Below are 23165 nucleotides of genomic sequence, written 5' to 3'. Positions count from 1 at the left end.
AACTGTCATGGCTACAGAGCCACACACTAAGACTCCCTCTCTAATGAGACATACGCTGTCTCTGCCGCTCGGAGAGCCTGTCACTCGGCGGGGACGCAGACTATGGAGGAACACAGCTGTTCCCAGTGCAGCCTTTTGTAAATCGATACATCAAAGTGCTGTACTCAGCCTGAACCCAGAACTGCCAGCCAAATGCCCACAAACAAAAAGGCATGTGACGAATCCAGTCGGAGGAACCTGCATGCACAGTAAGCAGAGCCACCTCATATTGCCTTAGCTTACCTGACTTGACTATAATTGGGAAATGGGGAATGTACAGAATTTCTCTTTGAAAATATACTGGTATAAAACCTATAATATGTGTGGTCATTGTTATTCAAAGGTGTAATTAGAAGTGTCAGGGGTAGAATGTAAACAAAAAAATTAGTGAAAGAGAACACAATCCCTGTAAGATTTAATCACAGCTCCAATGAATAAAGGCTGTTTTGTCTTGTCATTTTTTTGCAGAGTGTATTAAACTCGGCAGGATAGAGGACATTTTTCTTTGTGTGCTCTTGTGGAGACATTGTTTCTTAATCTAATTCCCTGGGAATGTCTGGAGCTACATCTCTATCCTCAATCATCCCAGGACACCTTCCCTAAGTGCGTGCGCCACACGCTTCCCTTGATAACGCTTTCATTCATTCAGCCGCCTGTCTTTGCTGGTCCTCGGAACAGCTTTCATCGGAAGCCTTGCAGCTCGATCTTAGACCGCAAGCTTTCATGGTATCGCTGCTTATGGACATGCTTTATGGATACTAGAAGCACAAGGATCTCAATGGGATCCTTGCTGTGCAGCATGATGCGCTATCCAACTTCAAGCTCTGTCTGAAGAGCAACGAGAGAAGGCATCGGATCTCCCTCATATTGAAGGCACCTGGAGTATGTAGCAACTGTGGTGGGCAGGTAACTAAGACAACAAGTCTACTATACATAGGCTACCAATATAGAGAAAAAGGATTCACAAAGAACAGCTTGGCACAAATGACATCTTGCTATTAAAAAGAGGTTCATGTGAAAAAAGACCATTCATTGCACAGTGGAGTTGCACTAAAGGTGGAGTGTGACAGTTGAATCACACCCTTGACTCGGAACAGCCCCTCTTTTCTCCAAACGGTTAATGCCCCACCACATTCCCCTGAATTCATCTTGAATTCTGCAGGTCCCTATTAGGCCTGAGCGATGGCCCGGTCCCAGCTGTGTTCAGCCAGCATTCTGCAGACAGAGAGGGGGAAGTAGTCTCTGGAGCCTTGGCGGTCTTGACCCAGTTAAGGTAGGCGCTGACTGATGACCGATGCAGAGACCTGCCGACAGGATTTATTGAGACGATAAATGAGAGGGGCTTCGCGTTGCGGTGGACAAGAGATTATTTATATATTTTGATAAAGACTTTTGGTAAGCGCTACACAGCCTTGCGTTGCTGTCTTTAGTTTCTGTTCCTTTGCATGGAAAGCAAAGGCCTACCCCTGTGGGCATTCCTCAGAGACATAGACACACGGACACAAACTAAAAGAAGCACCAAACTCGTCTTGATTTAAAAAAAATGTTTTTTATAATAATAATTGTATTCAGTTAAGAACAAATTTACAATGACGGCCTACACCGGCCAAACCCGGACGACGCTGGACCAATTGTGCGCCGCCCTCTGGGACTCCCAATCACAGACGGTTGTGATACAGCCTGGATTCAAACCAGGGTGTATGTAGTGACATCTCAAGCACTGAGATGCAGTGCCTTAGACCGCTGCGCCACTCGGGAGCCCCAAGCTGCAACAAGCTGGGAGAGCTTTGGTCATTGCAACTTCACAGGTCCCTTTCGTTTATAGTCCCCAGAAAAGTTCTGTTAAAAGATTTCCACTGAAAATGCAGTTAAAAACGAATTGAGAACAACACTATGGCAGCAAGTGCTATAAAACATCATGTGCTATTTGTGTAATAGTTTAGAAATATGTCAGTAGCATGACATTAGAAATTTACAAATATGTCAGTAGAATGACATAAACTGGCCCAGGTAACCACCAGTTACACTGAAGAGTTCATAGCTCAGATAGTCAGAGAGCCAACATCTGTGAGCACCGTCTGCYCGGGTGTTGTACTTGACATTTTAAACAAATCAGCTTGAATCAATAGCAAAGGTTACGACAGCAACACTCCGGGCCTCAGCGATGCTAAATGGAGTCAGTCTGCTTAATGCTGAACCCTCTCCCTCCCCTAAACGCTTGACCGTCTCTGAGCCGGTTCCCTTCCACGATCGATTGGAAATGACGTAAGCCACTCCAAAAAGACTGGAAGCCTTAAAATACATTTTGAGGTCTTCATTTAGGATTGTTGTGTTGTAAATGCGGAGGACAGATATTAACTGTGGATTTCAGAGGCTTAGAGGTGTTCTGTCCAAGCTAATAGTTGCATAATGTCATGGGCAAAATGTATCAGAAAGTTTAACGGTCAAATTTGAAAAAGACATCAGTTATTCTAGGTACGAGTTCCAGGGAGTTCCTAATTTAAATGATGGAAAGGAAGTACCAATAACAGTTAGCGATTGGGTATTTTACAACACACATGGCTCCCACTACAGAGCCACTCTCTCAGAGATGTTATAGGTCTATCATGATATTCACCAAATGGTAAACAACTAATCAATAGTTCATTTGTCACTGGAGTCACAAGGAAGCAAGTTAGGGGAATTCCAGCTTTTTCCATAACCAAAATGAGACAATCAATTTCCACTTTAGTGAGACTATCAAGGGAAAGGGGCTACAACTCAAATGAAGGGTGATTGCTCCAAATACCAAAACAACTCTCTTTTTCAGTAATCTTTTTACTACTCTGAGAGGGTAAAAGTCTTCCTAGGCCCCGTTGGCATTTGGGTCTAAATGGATAGCACAGTGCCCCCTGTCACAGCCTGAGGCTGACTGGAAGTGGCAGGTGTATTATTCTTCTGGTTGCTGGTTCCCTGGACAAATTCTAAGATATTTGAAAGGCTCTGCAGTCACTATAGTGCCCTCGAACAAATATCTCTGTTCAGCATTGCAACACTTCAAGTCTCCAGGACTCGCCAAATTTGAGTTGCACCGATACAAAATGTTATTTAAAAAATATATATTATGTGCAGTTAATTACATTGATCTCAAGACTGTTTCTTCCTAGATTCCTAGAGAGTTTTTCCTAGCCACCGTGCTTCTACACCTGCATTGCTTGCTGTTTAGGGGTTTTAGGCTGGGTTTCTGTACAGCACTTTGTGACATCAGCTGATGTAAGAAGGGCTTTATAAATAAATTTGATTGATTGATTGATTGGTTGTTGACAAAGCACGTACTGAGTCAAGAGTCCAGATGTGTCTTAATTCTGAACTAGCTTGCTTTCCATGTCTCCTATCAGCAATTGGCCAATTTATAACTTTGATCTTAGACATCATAAGATGAAACATCTACCCTAAATGCAGTCTAAATTATGTAGTATCACAATTACCATGGCTAAATGTGAAAAATCATTGACCCCCACAAATGTTCTCAAATGACCCACATTTATCTGAGAGAGTTGTGTGGCTGCACTTGACCCTAAGCTGCAGACAGCTGCATGAATAAGCCCTCTTGCCTCTTCTAGGAAATTGCTTCCCAGCAAGTCACAAACATAGAGTTCATCAATATTAATAGAGGTGTCCATGCAAATGAGCTCCATTCAAATTGATGGTGGTTGTAGTGTTTCCAGGTGACAAGAGTTGAATGTGAGTTTGTGTGTGTTTGTGTCTCTGACAGGTTTCGAACCCAGGTCTTCTGTGCACCAGAGGACTGAGCTAAAGCCTAGGTATTACAAGTCATCTGGTGTTTAAGCAAAGTTACTCATCACACAAGTGTAGCTCTTATACAACCATTAATACGTACACGTATAAGTTCAAATCAAACGTATCCAGCAAGAAGAAATGTGCTTTCTTGACAAACGTATTCATTGATTCAAATTTGAGGCACAAGAAAAGCTATATGTTGTTGTGTGAAATTACAACCCACAAATAAAGTGAATAAATTAAAAAAATAAATGACATTACCGTTGGTTATTAAGGTGACCAAAACGTGTATTACATCATAAGAGATGTGGGATTCCAGTCATCTAGGCAGAGATCCTTACTATTTACACTTCATTGGCATCAACCACTTGCAACACTGATTAAATTATTTAACAAAAGCCATTTTGGATGATTGATTTGTATTTATGGCATTTGTAATGCCAGTTACTCATGCAAAGAAGCTAAACTCATCCATGTTATGACAATAGCATAAAGAGAACGTTTTGTCATCGGTTTACAGCGCTTAGCTTGTATAGAGTGGATCCTTTGAGAGGTCTCTCTGGGAAAGGGTGTCACGGGGGAAAATAATCTGCCATGGTGATACAGTACATATTAATTCACGCACCATTCATCCTCTTTCATTGTAGATATCATCTTATAATCATTTGCCCTTTTTCCATCCTTCACTTGTTTGTTTCAGCCGTATAGGCTTGTTGCTGAGGTCATAAAAATGATTTTGAGGCCCCCCTCCACTCCCTATATCCCATGAACACCCTCTTATGAAAATTGCCTGGAGTGACAGAGTGGAAGAATGTGCGTTTTTTTATGTTGTCTCTTTTTTATGTGGCCCCAGACCAAATGGATGTTGTGTGGGATAATGATGTAGGTCCTCATGCGTTAAGGGGACTTGTGAGAGCACATCATGTTTTACTGCTGCAACAGCGAACATTCCCAAGGACAAAGGTCTGGCCTGGTCACCTATATTTTCCAATGTATTTTGAGACATAATTTGGCAATAACAATAGAGCATAATTGTAGGCAGTAAAGAGTATCACACACATGACTAGTACCTCACTGGATTTGCCATTCAAATCCCCCTATGAAAGAGAAAGTATAGGCAACAACTTCCCAGTATGCGCAGCTGGTTGAAACAGTCAAGTTGGTTGACTTCTCAGCCAGGTTTGCCATCAGAACTGTATGGTTCATGCCAAGGGACTGCCCGTGTCTGAATCAAGTGTAAACTGCCTTCATGGGACACACTGCTGTGCAAACGAAACACACTCCTGAAATATATGTCTTCAATGCTGGTTTTCAATCAATTGGTTAATTTGTTGAGAAAGTAAGGAACTCAAAGCCGTTCCCGCCCCAGGAACATCCCTAAACACAAAATAAATTCAAATCTGTCTATTACATTACGATAACATAAAAAATAATGAAAAGCGAATCAAAAGGCAGGTCATGATATGAGAAAAGGGACTATTTGTGTTACAGCAAAATGATTTAGTGCGTTCTAAATTAGTCCCTTGGCTGTACACAACGCTTTCTCAGAAAAAGAASCATCTCTGTGATGTTTTTGTGTCCTTCAAAATGCTAATGTCCTAATGAACAACATCGTTCCTTATTCCAAATGACTAGAAACTGTAGGGAGTCGCATCATATCGTCTAAACACCGTCACATGAAAGGACCAAGACCTTAGCTTCATTCCAATAGACAGATTACAATCCTCAAATTCAGCCTTTTATCTTAGTCCCCCGAGAATTCATTACAACATGCTTGTCTCCATGGCACATTTTAAGCACTTCTAAAAGATGTGTGTGTGTGTGTGTAAATCTCTTCCAATGCACTAGCATGTGTAGTGTTGAAATGCATACTGAAAATTGTGTTCTATTATCTGACAATTACTGCAATGGTATACATGCCTCGATTGACTGTATCATGTTCGATTTCCTCAAACAACAACTGCAGTTTTAACAATAACTTTAATACTTTTCGAAGACTGCCTTGTCTCATGCTGCGTCAATCAAAGATGTGGTTAGCTTACGTTTGGAAAGAGCCTGAAGGATTGCGTAAATGCTAAAGGTCTTCTATACTAAAAAAGAGGAGCTATCATACTTTAACCTCTACGGGACCCCCCCGTAATTGAGACAATTAGTCTGTAAATAAAATATGGTGAGGATTCTTATAAACAGATGTTGTGGTACAATACTTTTTGGGGCGTCTACGCTCATCGCTCAAGGGGTGCATTAGTGAAGGATGTGAGGGAAATACTGTATTACTAGAGACCACGGCCATTATAAAAAAGAGGAAAGTTGAGAGAATAAAATTGTTAGACAATGGGTAGACAATGTGTTGCCAAGGCTACAGAATAATGCATTGCAACCCTCACCAATTGCATAACTAATTAACTGCAGCCAAGCATCGGCGGTAGCAGAACATTTTATTAATGTTACATATCAATTGTTCTGAACCCACCTGAACACCTGCAAACACTTTATCATTGTGTACTCTGATTTATTGTTGCTTTGTGTAAATACACATGAAGCATCATCCATGTAAGTAACTCAATTTATTCAAAGAGGAAACCATTTAGTAATCACGTTATTCATCAATACGGTAGGTTCTTCCAGAAAGAAGGTTGCTTGCATGTCCCTTGAGGAAAAAAGGGACAACTACATTCGACGGAGCTGGGGATAGAAGGGGAGGAGCAAAAGGATGAGTAAATGAGTGAAGTAGTCTGAAAACGTCAGGAGAGAACGTTTAATGAGGCAATAAGGTCCGAGGTGGTGTGGTATATGGCCAATATATACCACAGCAAAGGGCTGTTCTTAACCACGACGCAACGCAGAGTGCTCGATACAGCCCTTAGCCGTGGTATATTGGCCATATACCACAAACCCCCCGAGGTGCCTTATTATTATTATCAACTGGTTACCAACGTAATAAAGGCGCCGGAGGAGATGGCTGCCGTTTTACGATTTCCTAACCAATTGTGCTATTGTGTGTGTTTTTTCGCATTATTTGTACCTTATTTTGTGCATAATGTTTCTGCCACCACTGTATCTTATGACCGAAAATAGCTTCTAGATATCAGGACAGCGATTACTCACCCATACTGGAGGAATACTTTCTCTTTAATGAGTTGGACGGGAAGGATTTACTACGCTCATCCAGGCGGCGCTCCAACTGGCCGGTGACTTTAATGCAGGGAAACTTAAATCCGTTTTACCTAATTTCTACCAGCATGTTAAATGTGCAACTAGAGGGGGAAAAAAACTCTAGACTACCTTTACTCCACACACAGAGTACAAAGCTCTCCCTCACCCTCCATTCGGCAAATCTGACCATAATTCTATCCTCCTGATTCCTGCTTACAAGCCAAAACTAAAGTAGGAAGCACCAGTGACTGGGTCAATAAAAAAAGTGGTCAGATGAAGCAGATGCTAAGCTACAGGACTGTTTTGCTAGCACAGACTGGAATATGTTCCACGGTTCTTCTGATGGCATTGAGTACACCACATCAGACACTGGCTTCATCAATAAGTGCATCGATGACGTCATCCCCAGTGACCGTACGTACATACCCCAACCAGAAGCCATGGATTACAGGCAACATCCGCACTGAGCTAAAGGGTAGAGCTGATGCTTTCAAGGAGCAGGACTCTAACCCGGAAGCTTATAAGAAKTTCCGCTATACCCTCTGATGAACCATCAAACAGACAAATTGTAAATACAGGACTAAGATTGAATCGTACTACACCGGCTCCGACGCTCGTCGAATGGGGCAGGGCTTTCAAACTATTACAGACTACAAAGGGATGCACAGCCGCAAGCTTCCCAGTGACACGAGCCCACCAGACGAGCTAAATTACTTCTATGCTCGCTTCGAGGCAAGTAACACTGAAACATGCATGAGAGCATCAGCTGTTCCGGACGACTGTGTGATCACTCACTCCATAGCCAATGTGAGTAAGACCATTAAACAGGTCAACATTCACAAAGCAGCAGGACCAGACGGATTACCAGGGCGTGTACTGGGACTAAACACCTSCCTCTGCAACTGGATCCTGGACTCCCTGACGGGCTGCCACAAGGTGGTTAGGGTAGGTAACAACACATCTGCTGATCCTCAACACGGGATCTCAGGGGTACGTGCTCAGTCCGCTCCTGTACTCCCTGTTCACTCACGACTGCATGGCCAGGCACAACTCCAACACCATCATCAAGTTTGCCAATGAAACAACAGTGGTAGGCCTGATCACCGACAAGAATGAGACAGCCTATAGGGAGGAGGTCAGAGACCTGGCCGTATGGTGACAGGCCAACAACCTCTCCCTCAACGTGATCAAGACAAAGGAGATGATTGTGGACTAAAGGAAAAGGAGGACCGGGCACGCCCCCCATTCTCATCGACGGGGCTGTAGGGGAGCAGGTTGAGAGCTTTAATTTCCTTGGTGTCCACATCACCAACAAACTATCATGGTCCAAACACACTAAGACAGTCATGAAGATGGCACAACAAAGCCTATTCCCTCTCAGTAGACTGAAAAGATTTGGCATGGGTCCTCAGATTCTCAAAAGGTTCTACAGCTGCACCATCGAGAGCATCCTGACTGGTTGCATCACTGCCTGGTATGGAAACTACTCGGCCGCAAAGCACTATAGAGGGTAGTGCGTATGGCCCAGTACATCACTGGGGCCAAGCTTCCTGCCATCCAGGACCTCTATACCAGGCAATGACAGAGGAAGGGTCTAAAAATTGTCAAAGACTCCAGTCACCATAGTCATAGACTGTTCTCTCTGCTATCGCACTGCAAGCGGTACCGGAGTGCAAAGTCAAGGCCCAAAAGGCTTCTTAACTGCTTCTACCCCCAAGCCATATCTCCTGAACAGCTAATCAAAGGTCTACCCAGACCCCTCTTTTATGCTGCTTCTACTCTCTGTATATTGTCTATGCATAGTCACTTTAACTCTACCTAGATTTACATATTACCTGAATTACCTCGACTAACCGGTGCCCACTTACATTGACTCTGTACAGGTACCTCCTGTATATAGCCTCGCTATTGTTATTTTACTGCTGCTTTTTAATTAGTTGTTACTTTTATTTTAAATGTGTTACTTATCTATTTGTTTGGTTAAGGGCCTGTAAGTAAACATTTCACTGTAAGGCCTACACATGTTGTATTCGGCATAACATTTTGTCATACCCATTGTATACGGACTGATATACCACGGCTGTCAGCCAATCAGCATTCAGGGCTCAAACCACCCGGTTTATATGAATGAATACACTGATGTAGCACATTGGTGAGAATCATTTGAAGGCAAGCTACAAATTGACCTATGCTTGTTTAACTGTCCTTCTGTCTATGGTTCAAATAGTTCCTGATCTTCTCGATGCAGATGTTTACAGGGATAATATCTGTAGCTATCATTAAACATGCAGAGTGTATTATAACGATCAGGCAGAACTTGATGTGCTCCTGCAGGTGACCGCTGGATTGCTTAAAGCTGTAATCAGGAGTTGAAACAATAACAAAGACTCACCGCCACTGTTTTGCTAAAAAGGGATGGGGCTGGAGAAATGTAACCACTCTCAAATTCATAGATGGAGCTATGGATGCAAGGACTGACCATCCATGATATCAAAATTCTAGTTTTAAACATGTTTAGAGGTTATGCAGTACTTGTTAACCTTTATTTTGTTTACAAACATTGTAGTAACACAAGCCTATATTTACAGTTGACTAAGCTCATGAGGATTTCTAAGTTATATTCTTCACGAATCAATGGGTACGTACATATCATTAATTTATATGTCCAAAAATTGATGTAGCTACTAACAGGAGATTACAAGAATAAACTACTAGACATTGTTATGGTGTCCAGCCGGCTCCATACTAGACAGTTGAAATGGTCATTGTCTGCCGTTCACTACTCCCGCACCAATGAAGTACAATGAAATCAAAATAGGAAAAAGATAAATGGAAAAATGACATATTACAATTGAAATAAAATGATTTGACTGGAAATGTAGCCTAAATCAATTACAATAATTGAGTTAACATGTTTAATTGCAGACAATGACACCTACATGCAAGTTATTGAAGACCAACTTTTAATTAATTACCACATTGTAAATGAAAGTGATATGGATTGCAGCAACATGTGTGATAGGCAATTTAAATATAATAATAAAATGAAGTACTTTGCATCTGTTCGGAAGCCGCACATAGCCAGTCACAATTCCATATGGCCATAGACTTCAATGGTAAAAATGATGGTCATAACATGTCTACAACCGTTCAAAGATGGAATCCACAGTAGGGACTGACCGCCCCACCACCATTGTTATTGTTTTTGTAGCAGAGCTGAGGAGCGTTGTGCAGCATGTTAAAAACATTGCAGTACATATTGTGCTCTTCTAGCGCGCATGTGAAGATGTCAGAGGGGAAAACTGTGTTGGTTGTTTGCAGTAACATCTTTGTTGTTGTAATATCGCAAACCAATGTGGCTGTTTCACCATTAATGATTCCAGCTTTAAGATAACGACTTCCAAAGAATAAGAAATGACTCTCCCTATTGCATTCCAATTCAGACATTGTTTCTTCAGCAAAGTACACTATGCCACTGTAGGCCTACTGGCCTAATAACTGTATACCTGTAAGAAATGTAAAGGTTTATATTGAGTTTTATCCCGTTGTTCTATTAATAAACAATGGACCAAAAACACAAATTCTTATTTACAATGACGGCCTACACCGGCCAAACCCGGATGAGGCTGGGCATATTGTGGCCACCCTATGGGACTCCCAATTACGTCCGGTTGTGAAACAGCCTAGATTCGAACCAGGGTATCTGTAGTGACACCTCTAGCACTGAGAGACAGTGCCTTAGACTGCTGCGCCACTCGGTTATGTGATTTGATAAAAATTACAACACAATCCAAATGTATATAGTTTCAAATGTAAAATGTGTAGCCTATAGTTCAGGAATATTTCATTTTCCACTCTTGTTAAGAAATGGCCATATTTTAATAAGAGTAAAATCCTTAAAAGGTCCAGTGCAGTGAAAAATTAGATTTTTCTGTGTTGTATACAGTGGGGAGAACAAGTATTTAATACACTGCCGATTTTGCAGGTTTTCCTACTTACAAAGCATGTAGAGGTCTGTAATTTTTATCATAGGTACACTTCAACTGTGAGAGACGCAATCTAAAACAAAAATCCAGAAAATCACATTGTATGATTTTTAAGTAATTAATTTGCATTTTATTGCATGACATAAGTATTTGATCACCTACCAACCAGTAAGAATTCTGGCTCTCATAGACCTGTTAGTTTTTCTTTAAGAAGCYCTCCTGTTCTCCACTCATTACCTGTATTAACTGCACCTGTTTGAACTTGTTACCTGTATAAAAGAYACCTGTCCACACACTCAATCAAACAGACTCCAACCTCTCCACAATSGCCAAGACCAGAGAGCTGTGTAAGGACATCAGGGATAAAATTGTAGACCTGCACAAGGCTGGGATGGAATAGGCAAGCAGCTTGGTGAGAAGGCAACAACTGTTGGYGCAAATATTCGAAAATGGAAGAAGTTCAAGATCACGGTCAATCACCCTCGGTCTGGGGCTCCATGCAAGATCTCACCTCATGGGGCATCAATGATMATGAGGAAGGTGAGGGATCAGCCCAGAACTACACGGCAGGACCTGGTCAATGACCTGAAGAGAGCTGGGACCACAGTCTCAAAGAAAACCATTAGTAACACACTACGCCGTCATGGATTAAGATCCTGCAGCGCTCGCAAGGTCCCCCTGCTCAAGCCAGCGCATGTCCAGGCCCATCTGAAGTTTGCCAATGACCATCTGGATGATCCAGAGGAGGAATGGGAGAAGGTCATGTGGTCTGATGAGACAAAAATAGAGCTTTTTGGTCTAAACTCCACTCGCCGTGTTTGGAGGAAGAAGAAGGATGAGTACAACCCCAAGAACACCATCCCAACCGTGAAGCATGGAGGTGGAAACATCATTCTTTTGGGATGCTTTTCTGCAAAGGGGACAGGACAACTGCACTGTATTGAGAGGAGGATGGATGGGGCCATGTATCGCGAGATCTTGGCCAACAACCTCCTTCCCTCAGTAAGAGCATTGAAGATGGGTYGTGGCTGGGTCTTCCAGCATGACAACAACCCAAAACACACAGCCAGGGCAACTAAGGAGTGGCTCCGTAAGAAGCATCTCAAGGTCCTGGAGTGGCCTAGCCAGTCTCCAGACCTGAAACCAATAGAAATTCTTTGGAGGGAGCTGAAAGTCCGTATTGCCCAGCGACTGCCCCGAAACCTGAAGGATCTGGAGAAGGTCTGTATGGAGGAGTGGTCAAAATCCCTGCTGCAGTGTGTGCAAACCTGGTCAAGAACTACAGGAAACGTATGATCTCTGTAATTGCAAACAAAGGTTTCTGTACCAAATATTAAGTTCTGCTTTTCTGATGTATCAAATACTTATGTCATGCAATAAAATGCAAATTAATTACTTAAAAATCATACAATGTGATTTTCTGGATTTTTGTTTTAGATTCCGTCTCCCACAGTTGAAGTGTACCTATGATAAAAAATTACAGACCTCTACATGCTTTGTAAGTAGGAAAACCTGCAAAATCGGCAGTGTATCAAATACTTGTTCTCCCCACTGTATATATATATATATACGGTTGAAGTTGGAAGTTTACATACACTTAGGTTGGAGTCATTAAAACTCGCTTTTCAACCACTTCACAAATTTCTTGTTAACAAACTATAGTTTTGGCAAATCGGTTAGGACATCTACTTTGTGCATGACACAAGTAATTTTTCCAACAATAGTTTACAGACAGAATATTTCACTTATCACAATTCCAGTGGGTCAGAAGTTTACTTACTTACTTACTTACTTACTTTATTGTCCCCATGGGGAAATTTTGTTGCAGAGTCATGTAGATGTTTAAAGTGGCGTTTAAATACAAAACAAAATTGACAATACAACTTTCCTAACAGTTACACACCAATAAAGCTTCTTTTTTAAAGACTAGCTTGCTGGCCTTACTGAGTCAATAGGAACATTAGCCCGAGCTATTTAGGAGGGATATCACACCTGGCACAAATTATTGTCTAGTTGTGTTTTTCCTGCTCAGGTGTGCCCTGTACCTGCGCCCAGAGGGGAGTAGTTCAGAGTCCGGGTACAGGGGGTGGCTTGGGTCTAAAATTATTTTGTGAGCCTTGTGGAGGGCCCTGACCTTAAAGATCTCATACAGGCCTGTCTGTTTGACTCCAAGTACCTTGCTTGCTGTGGTGATAATCCTTCTCAGCATATTTCTCTGGCTGACAGTGGCATTGCCAAACCAACAAACATTACAAAAAGTTTAAATACTCTCAATGAAAGATTTATAAAACAGAGTCAGTACAGTACAGTCTACATTAAAAGATCCCATACACTAAGTTGACTGTGCCTTTGAACAGCTTGGAAAATTCCAGAAAATGATGTCATGGCTTTAGAAGCTTCTGATAGGCTAATTGACATCATTTGAGTCAACACAGGTGTACCTGTGGATGTATTTCAAGGCCTACCTTCAAACTCAGTGCCTCTTTGCTTGACATCATGGGAAAATCAAAACAAATCAGGCAAGACCTCAGAATAAAAATTGTAGACCTCCACAAGTCTGGTTCATCCTTGGGAGCAATTTCCAAACGACTGAAGGTACCACGTTCATCTGTACAAACAATACTACGCAAGTATAAATACCATGGGACCACACAGCCATCATACCGCTCAGGAAGGAGATGCGTTCTGTCTCCTAGAGATGAACGTACTTTGGTGCGAAAAGTGCAAATCAATCCCAGAACAGCAAAGGACCTTGTGAAGATGCTGGAGGAAACAGGTACAAAAGTATCTATATCCACAGTAAAACTAATCCTACATCGACATAACCTGAAAGGCCGCTCAGCAAGGAAGAAGCCACTGCTCCAAAACCGCCATAAAAAAGCCAGACTACGGTTTGCAACTGCACATGGTGACAAAGATCGTACTTTTTGGAGAAATGTCCTCTGATCTGATTAAACAAAAATAGAACTTTTTAGCCATAATGACCATTGTTATGCTTGGAGGAAAACCGGGAACGCTTGCAAGCCGAAGAACACCATGCAAACCGTGAAGCACCTTGTTGTGGGGGTGCTTTGCTGCAGGAGGGGCTGGTGCACKTCACAAAATAGATGGCATCATGTGGAAGGAAAATTATGTGGATATATTGAAGTAACATCTCAAGACATCAGTCAGGAAGTAAAAGCTTGGTCGCAAATGAGTCTTCCAAATGGACAATGACCCCAAGCATACTTCCAAAGTTGTGGCAAAATGGCTTAAGGACAACAAATTCAAGGTATTGGAGTGGCCATCACAATGCCCTGACCTCTGACCTCAATCCTAGAAAATTTGTGGGCAGAACTGAAAAAGTGTGTGCGAGCAAGGAGGCCGACAAACTTGACTTATTGTGGGAAGCTTGTGGAAGGCTACCCAAAACGTTTGACTCAAGTTAAACAATTTAAAGGCAATGCTACCAAATACTAATTGAGTGTATGCAAACTTCTGACCCACTGGGAATGTGATGAAAGAAATAAAAGCTGAAATAAATCAATCATTCTCTCTACTATTATTCTGACAGTTCACATTCTTAAAATAAAGTGTTGATCCTAACTGACCTAAGACAGAGAATTTTTACTCTGTCTTAGGTCAGAGTAAAAATTGTGAAAAACTGAGTTTAAATGTATTTGGCTAAGGTGTATGTAAACTTCCGACTTCAACTGTATATGTATATATATACACCCACACACACTACCGGTCAAAAGTTTTATAACACCTTCTCATTTAAGGGTTTTTCTTTATTTTGACTATTTTCTACATTGTAGAATAATAGTGAGACATCACACTTATGAAATTACACATATGGAATCATGTAGTAACCAAAAAAGTGTTAAACAAATCAAAATATATTTGATATTTTTCAAAAAGCCACCCTTTGCCTTGATGACAGCTTTGCACACTCTTGGAATTCTCTGAACCCGCTTCTCCCTGGAATGCTTTTACAACAGTCTTGAAGGAGTTCCCACATATGCTGAGCACTTGTCAGCTGCTTTTCCTTCACTCTTCGGTCCGACTCATCCCAAACCATTTCAATTTGGTTGAGGTCGGGTGATTGTGGAGGCCAGGTCATCTGATGCAGCACTCCATCACTCTTCTTCTTGGTAAAATAGCCCTACTCAGCCTGGAGGTGTGTTAGGTCATTTTCCTGTTGAAAAACAAATGATAGTCCCACTAAGCGCAAACCAGATGGGATGGCGAATCGCTGCAGAATGCTGTGGTAGCCATGCTGGTTAAGTGTGACTTGAATTCTAAATAAATCACAGTGTCACCAGAAAACCAACCCCACACCATAACAACCTCCTCCTCCATGCTTTACGGTGGGAAATACACACGCGGAGATCATTCGTTCACCCACACCGCGTCTCACAAAGACATGGCGGTTGKAACCAAAAATCTCAAATTTCGACTCCAGACCAAAGGACAAATTTCCACCGGTCTAATGTCCATTGCTCGTGTTTCTTGGTCCAGGCAAGTCTCTTCTTATTATTTGTGTCCTTTAGTAGTGGTTTCTTTGCAGTAATTTGACCATGAAGGCTTGATTCACACAGTCTCCTCTTAACAGTTGATGTTGAGATGTTTCTGTTACTTGAACTCTGTGAAGCATTTATTTGGGCTGCAATTTCTGAGGCTGGTAACTCTAATTAACTTATCCTCTGCAGCAGAAGTAACTCTGGGTCTTCCATTCCTGTGGTGGTCCTCATGAGAGCCAGCTTCATCATAGCGCTTGATGGTTTTTGCGACTGCACTTGAAGAAACTTTCAAAGTTCTTGAGATTTTCCGTATTGACTGGCCTTCATGTCTTAAAGTAATGATGGACTGTCATTTTTCTTTGCTTATTTGAGCTGTTCTTTCCATAATATAGACTTGGTCTTTTACCAAATAGGGCTATCTTCTGTATACCACCCCTACCTTGTCACAACACAACTGATTGGCTCAAACGCATTAAGAAGGAAATCAATTCCACAAATTAACTTTTAACAAGGCACACCTGTTAATTAAAATGCAATCCAGGTAACTACCTCATGAAGCTGGTTGAGAGAATGCCAAGAGTGTGCAAAGCTGTCATCAGGGCAAAGGGTGGCTATTTGAAGAATATAAAATATATTTTGATTTGTTGAACACTTTTTTGGTTACTACATGATTCCATATGTGTTATTTCATAGTTTTGATGCCTGCACTATAATTCTACAATGTAGAAAAAAGTAACAAAAAKAACAAATAATTTTGTGAAAATTATGATAATGGCTTTTTAGTGTAAGTGCTGTTTGAAAAGACCACCTGAAATTTCAGCGCGTTTTGGTGGGATGGAGTTTTGGCCTGCCTGGCGACATTCTCAGGTGGTATAAGTTAATAGATAACAAAGAGAGTTTCAAATATCTCTGCCAAAAGCAGCTAGTTTTCAGGTTACATATCCCTGCCATTAGGCTCATCCAATTAGTCCCCTCACTCAGACCACTCCCAGACAGTCCTAGCTACATTTTTGCGATTTGCTAAGAAGCTATTTCTGTAAAAATTTTACAATTTTAATTGAAAACATTCATATAACAGTAGTTTAATTGTTACACAAATGATTTGATAGTGAGATAAAAATGGCTGCATTGGACCTTTAACGGATTACATTAATTGGAAACGAAAATGTAATCCTAAACCATTTTTCCATTTATAAATAGGTAGGGTATGGCTACATTGCCATTGTTGATTTGCCGTGGAAAACAAAGAAATGTAATATTTTATTTAAATTCGACAGAATGGTTGCCAAATAGATAAGTCGTCATTAGTCTGCTCAATTAAAAGGATTAAATTGTTCCAATGATAATACCCACCAGAGTGCGAAATAGTCATGAAAATGTTGGCAGCAATCAGGATTAAGAGTAAACCCCGACATCCGCTTTAGGGAGAGGTAAATTGATGGCCTATAACGGATGCAATTGAGATCAGCTGTGCTGGTGATTGATGGTTTAACAACAGATCAGATAGCGATAATCTGGGGGGCCATGGATGGTTGCAATTGGCCCGCAGGGTTTGTATCTGTACATAATGTGGTCCACATAATGCCCCCGACATTTGAGATTGTAATATTTAGACAAATTCATATGAAAGGTTATCTGATTTGAATTGTACTTGTTTGGAGACAAGTGACCAAATAATTGAATTTGATATTACAGGTTTCCTGTCATCATTTTCCTAAATCTGTGTCAAAAGAGGTGTTAAAAGAGGGCAAATAGTTTTTAAAACACTTTTTGAATAGGTGGCTCAGCTCTGTCTCAGAATCAAAGCTAACGTTCCTAAACTTTGTCATTGTTATGCTAATGTTCATGTCACATGTCAAGTTGTAGCCTTACAGGCAAATTAGACTTCTTTCCTCATATTACTCTACCTGTCATGTCAACAATGCTCTTTTTTTATTTTTTATTCTCTTTCTTGCTTTACAAAAATATAATTCCCTCCTGAGTTACAATTGTTTGAGAGACTGTAGAGAAACTTTGCAGTCATATTTTGAACCTCTCATCTTTCCAGCTGAGCTTTTAGGTCAGTTGCAATACTCTTCTTCTAAATGTAACTTTTAATGTCCATCATGTTCATAACATGACATGGATCAAAAGGGATCACAATTATGTACTGTAGGTAGAACATAAAATGATCATGAAACGCAGCAAACTCTGACTACTCAGAATGGCTTGTATCCAATTTAAAATGATACTGCAATGCAACAGAAGTCACTGGAAAACACTGTTCTCCATGTACTGTCTGGGGTCACAATTACAGTCAGTCTAAATCTTCCCTTCAGCGACTGCCCTCGAACAGGTTGATGATTCTTGATGCTTTCAGTATGATCTGAGAGGAAGAGGCGAAGCGAGAGGGCCCACTCACGTCAAAATCTGTCCATGCGTGAATACAGTGATAAGCAGACTGATAAGCAGACCGATAAGCAGTTCGCCTGCCTTCCCGCCTTTGGGACAACGACTCCCATTGTTAGGGAAGAGACAAGACCATCTCGTCATTATACAGTATCTCTCGTATGATGCTCTACATCACTAGCAGAAAATCACCATTGAAACATGTTGAAAAGAAGGCAACTTTTTAGGTGGATGTTTTTTTGGCCTCTAGGCCTTTTGAAAGGCAGTAAAGAATATAATCTTAAATTGAGAAACTACATCTAAGGTACCTCCTTTGTTTTCTCGAAGACACCGGCGATCAATTGAAACGAGTCAACAGCAAAGCCACAGCACACAAATCTGCCCCTACAGTGACCTTTTGTCCACATTTAAAGGTCTCAGGTGTAACTTATTTTMTAATCACAATCGGAAAGAGTAATGGGTCTCCAGTTAAGATGAACTGTACCGTGCCCCGTAAGTCATCCCCCTGGTCTACTGGAGTGATATCATTACATCCAGAGCAGACTTCAACAACGCCACTAATCTACCTGGTGGCAACAGTACCTCAACCCTGACAACAGCACCTTTTCATCTCTCACTCTCTCTTTAACTGAAATCAATACCAGGCACCCTGTCACTTCAGGGAGATGTTGAAAGGGGACCGGATAGCATGAAATAGCAAAGAAGTGAAGTCTATATAAACAACAATGGCTACAAACTCCTGCTTTTTGTTGATTCTGTTGAAGTCTCTATTTCCTATGAACTAATACGCTGAAGGAATGTTTCACACAATATTTCTTTGAGAGTCATTTGCGACGGCAAATGGCAGCTGTTCCCTGTGTGATTAGAAAAAGGCCTTGAGGGTCTTTGAAAGAGATCAAAGTCACAGGTGAAATCATTACATGGTAACATTTCCACAAAAGCAGAGGCAATCTAAACTCCTATTGTGCCTTTGTAAATATAATCCAACTCCTTATGAGCCAAAGACAACACCGCATGGAGGATTACTGATTTAGTTGACTTTTGAGATATTTTTGCCCACATCCTTGCAGTTTGGCTGTAGCAGAGGGCTTAAGATGTGATGGATATATGGATTATCCTGTTAGAAATGTGACCTCTGTGGAACAAAGGAATGGGGATAGAGGACAAAATCATTTGGAGCACGTGGTACTGCAGCTTGGGGACCTTGAGAATTGAGGGGAAGATTAAAAATGATTGAAATCTCATTCGTTTTTTCAGACTGATGGAGTAAACCCTGCTCTATGGTTCGTTCCCCAATGTTTATTTCTGGAACAAACAACAAAAGAAAATGAGTGGCCGAGCTAAGATGCGACCTGACATAAATACCAAGCCTGCAAAGATACGGCATGCTCTAGGTAAGTAAAGGTCACTGAAGTTGTATACCGACATATTTTTAAGAGCAACGACAACCACCAGACACCTCAGGTGTTAAACTTGTCATTAGGATGTTGTGTTATGCGTTTCACTTAGGTAGAGAGGTATCATAGCAACAACAGCTACAGGAAGAGTGTCAAAGGCAAGTTGTCAACAGTAAAGCTGGAAAAACAGGTCACAGCGATCAGCAGCATTCTCAAAATGCCAAAACAAAGTTGAGGGTGCCTAAAATAGTCACTTTGGTGCTAGGCAACATTATAGAAAGGGTACACATTTCTGTCACAACTAGTGCAAAATGCCAATTTCTGCCTTTATAAGTTAAGAACTTTTTGAGGGCTTTTGTCAAATCATCTTTGTAAGTATCGCACAAATGGAGAGAAGGTATTTTAACTTGATAGAACGTCCAAAGTAATATAAGCTCAATGGAATCCCCACATGGAGAGACAATTCTCTGTACAGCCAGGAGCTGCTTTCCAATCCTCCCCAGATGGCAACCAGGTCAAGAACAGCAGGTGATGAAATGCAATGCAACATTCCATTCCCATACGAGATGCCTAAACCACCTCAACAGAGATAACAGAGTAATCCACAACATCAGAAATGGTCCTGGGGATACATAGGGGGTGGTGGCCCAAAGAGGCCCTCGAGGGGAGCTTTCTAAGCCCCTCTCAATCCCTATGCTTGGGGGGGCTCTCTCTGAAAGTGAAGGATGGAGGTAGATCTTGGCTCTTACCGTCTACACAAGCCGGTCTGGCTCTCGTGGTGCCGGCAATCTGTCCCTTCTTGCAGGCACACCTCGCCGTCTGTCGTGCTATGGTCCGCCGCGGCTGACTGCTGTCCCGGTCCAGAGTGACAATCTCACACGTACCTGCTGCCAACTGACCTGAAGATAGGAAGAGGAAATTATGTCAGACAGATAGGTGGAAGTGAAGGCTATTCCACATGGCAGAATGATCATATGGAGGGAGATACTGTACTTCCAGTGCTTAGACACATTGAGGTGAAAGGTCCCATTAAATTGATACATTTAGCGAAACTAGAACATTGACCAATCAATCATTCACCACCAATCATAACCAATCACAAAGGACCAGTGTCCTTCCTCATGGCCATTCCCCTCACATCCTATAGGCTAACATCATCTCTGACACAGTGGAGACTGTTTTGTGGAGGACGGCTCATAATAATGATGGAACGGAGTCAATGGAATGGCATCAAAACATGTGTTTGATACCATTCCACATATTCCGCTCCAGCCATTACCAGGAGCCCGTCCTTCCCAATTAAGGTGCCACCAACCTCTTGTGCTCTGACACCATGACACGTGATAAAATGGTCTCTAGAGGTTTCCTTAGAAATCCACTTATACCTCCCAGTCATATTTCAGTGTTCATTTCCCTTCCTCAGTGCATGGATGAGGTGGGACAGTGGTTTGGTTGGACACCAGAGTTGTTGATGTATCTAAGTTCTGGGACCTTTTGACCTAGCTCCTGATTGGAGATTAACCTGTGTGATTGGACTGGCCCTGGGGTCTTCTCCATAGGGATTCAGTGGGCTCTCAGAGTCAGCGGTTGTAATTTGCAAGCAGCGTGGTGTGGTGATTTAATCTGGCCCCAAGTCACAGTGTAGAGGTTCTGGGGAGTTAATTAAGTTTACTGCAGGGACACATCCAGAGTAATGGTGGGCTGTCGGATAGTGATTCAGAGAGAAATGTTCCAGCCTCTCAGAGGGTTCCCAGTTAAAATGGAGATGGAGAGAAGCACAACACATCTGTTCTCTGGTATAACCGGCGCAGGTAGCCTAGCGGTTAAGAATGTCGCGCCAGTAACTGGAAGGTCRCTGGTTTGAATCCCAGAGCTCACTAGGGGAAAAATCTGTCAATGTGTCCTTAAGCAAGGCACTTAACCCTAATTGCGCCTGTAAATTGCTCTAGATAAGTGCATTTACTAAAATGTTTGAGAGTAATATTACAGTCAGGATAAATACTGGGATATTAATACTTTGGAATTGGACCTCCTGCCCTCCATACAATTATTTCGCTAGTAATGCAGGTCACACGCTTTGACAAGGCACGACAGTTCTGAAACATTACACTTGATTTGTGCCACATTCATTGTAGATCAGTTACTTTGTAGCTGCATTACATTTAGATTAAAATAACTGAACATGCAGATTCACTGGCATTTAGACCAAGACTCCGTCAGTACAGTAACTACAGCATTGAAGAAATCACTGTCATATGTTTTACTGTATACACAACAGTGCACTGTCAATGCATAACCATTGGGCCATTTGAGCTATATCCACAGGCCCGGGGAAACAGGGAAGGTTACAATCCAATCCCACGTTGCTACATACTGTTGGACATGAGGAACAATAACACGTGCTCCACATGTACCCCATTTTCCAAATATTTTTTTTTATTCATTTTATTTCACCAGGTAAGCCAGTTGAGAACAAGTTCTCATTTACAACTGCGACCTGGCCAAGATAAAGCAAAGCAGTGTGACACAAACAACAACACACAGTTACACATGGAATAAACAAACATACCGTCAATAACACAATAGAAAAGTCTATACACAGTGTGTGCAAATGAAGTAATATTAGGGAAGTAGGGAAGATTAGGGAAGTAAGGCAATAAATCGGCCGTAGCAATTTTGCAAAAAAACCCTGGAGTGATAGATGTGCAGAAGATGAATGTGCAAGTAGAGATACTGGGGTGAAAAGGAGAAAATACATACATATATAAATAAAATAAATAACAATATGGGGATGAGGTAGTTGGATGGGCTATTTACAGATGGGCTATGTACAGGTGCAATGATCTGTAAGCTGCTCTGATAGCTGATGCTTAAAGCTAGTGAGGGAGATATGAGTCTCCAGCTTCAGTGATTTTTGCAATTCATTCCAGTCATTGGCAGCAAAGAACTGGAAGGAAAGGMGGTCAAAGGAGAAATTGGCTTCGGGGTGACCAGTGAAAAATACCTGCTGGAGCGCGTGCTATAGGTGGGTGCTGCTATGGTGACCATTGAGCTGAGATAAGGCGGGGCTTTACCTAGCAAGGACTTATAGATGACCTGGAGCCAGTGGGTTTGGTGACGAATATGAAGCGAGGGCCAGCCGCAGTGGTGGGTAGTATACAGGGCTTTGGTGACGAAACGGATGGCACTGTGATAGACTGCATCCAATTTGTTGAGTAGAGTGTTGGAGGCTATTTTGTAAATGACATCGCCGAAGTCAAGGATCGGTAGGATAGTCAGCTTTACGAGGGTATGTTTGGCAGCATGAGTGAAGGATGCTTTGTTGCGAAATAGGAAGCCGATTCTAGATTTCATTTTGGATTGGAGATGCTTAATATGAGTCTGGAAGGAGAGTTTACAGTCTAACCAGACACCTAGGTATTCGTAGTTGTCCACATATTCTAAGTCAGAACCGTCCAGAGTAGTGATGCTAGGTGGGCGGGAAGGTGTGGGCAGCGATCGGTTGAAGAGCATGCATTTAGTTTTACTTGCATTTAAGAGCTGTTGGAGGCCACGGAAGGAGTGTTGTATGGCATTGAAACTCGTCTGGAGGTTAGTCAACACAGTGTCCAAATAAGGGCCAGAAGTATACAGAATGGTGTCATCTGCGTAGAGGTGGATCAGAGAATCACCAGCAACAAGAGCGACATCATTGATGTATACAGAGAAAAGAGTCGGCCTGAGAATTGAACCCTGTGGCACCCCCATAGAGACTGTCAGAGGTCCAGACAACAGGCCCTCCGATTTTACACACTGAACTCTGTCTGAGATGTAGTCGGTGAACCAGGCGAGGCAGTCATTTAAGACACCAAGGCGGTTGAGTCTGCCGATAAGAATGTGGTGATTGACAGAGTCGAAAGCCTTGGCCAGGTCGCTGA

General features: G+C 41.9%; 1 protein-coding gene and 1 long non-coding RNA gene across 4 annotated transcripts in view; both read right to left on the bottom strand.

The window, feature by feature from the left end:
• Nucleotides 1-23165, bottom strand: part of LOC111972080 (uncharacterized) — a 258803-nt gene that overhangs the window by 156377 nt on the left and 79261 nt on the right. The gene's annotated exons all lie outside the window — the stretch shown is intronic.
• The window catches only part of LOC111972368 (chemokine-like protein TAFA-5), a 109751-nt gene that overhangs the window by 17572 nt on the left and 69014 nt on the right, over nt 1-23165 (bottom strand). For all 3 annotated transcript variants that reach the window (XR_011480717.1, XR_002878426.3, XM_070446063.1), the window contains exon 2: nt 19998-20147. Coding sequence is in view for 1 of the 3 variants with exons in the window: in XM_070446063.1 (XP_070302164.1) it covers nt 19998-20147 (150 nt within the window). In the remaining 2 variants the exon portion in view is untranslated. The remainder of the gene's footprint in view (nt 1-19997; nt 20148-23165) is intronic.

This window comes from Salvelinus sp. IW2-2015, linkage group LG13 (assembly GCF_002910315.2).
Source record: "Salvelinus sp. IW2-2015 linkage group LG13, ASM291031v2, whole genome shotgun sequence".
NCBI lineage: Eukaryota > Metazoa > Chordata > Actinopteri > Salmoniformes > Salmonidae > Salvelinus > Salvelinus sp. IW2-2015.
This window is presented reverse-complemented; position numbering and strand designations above follow the sequence as displayed.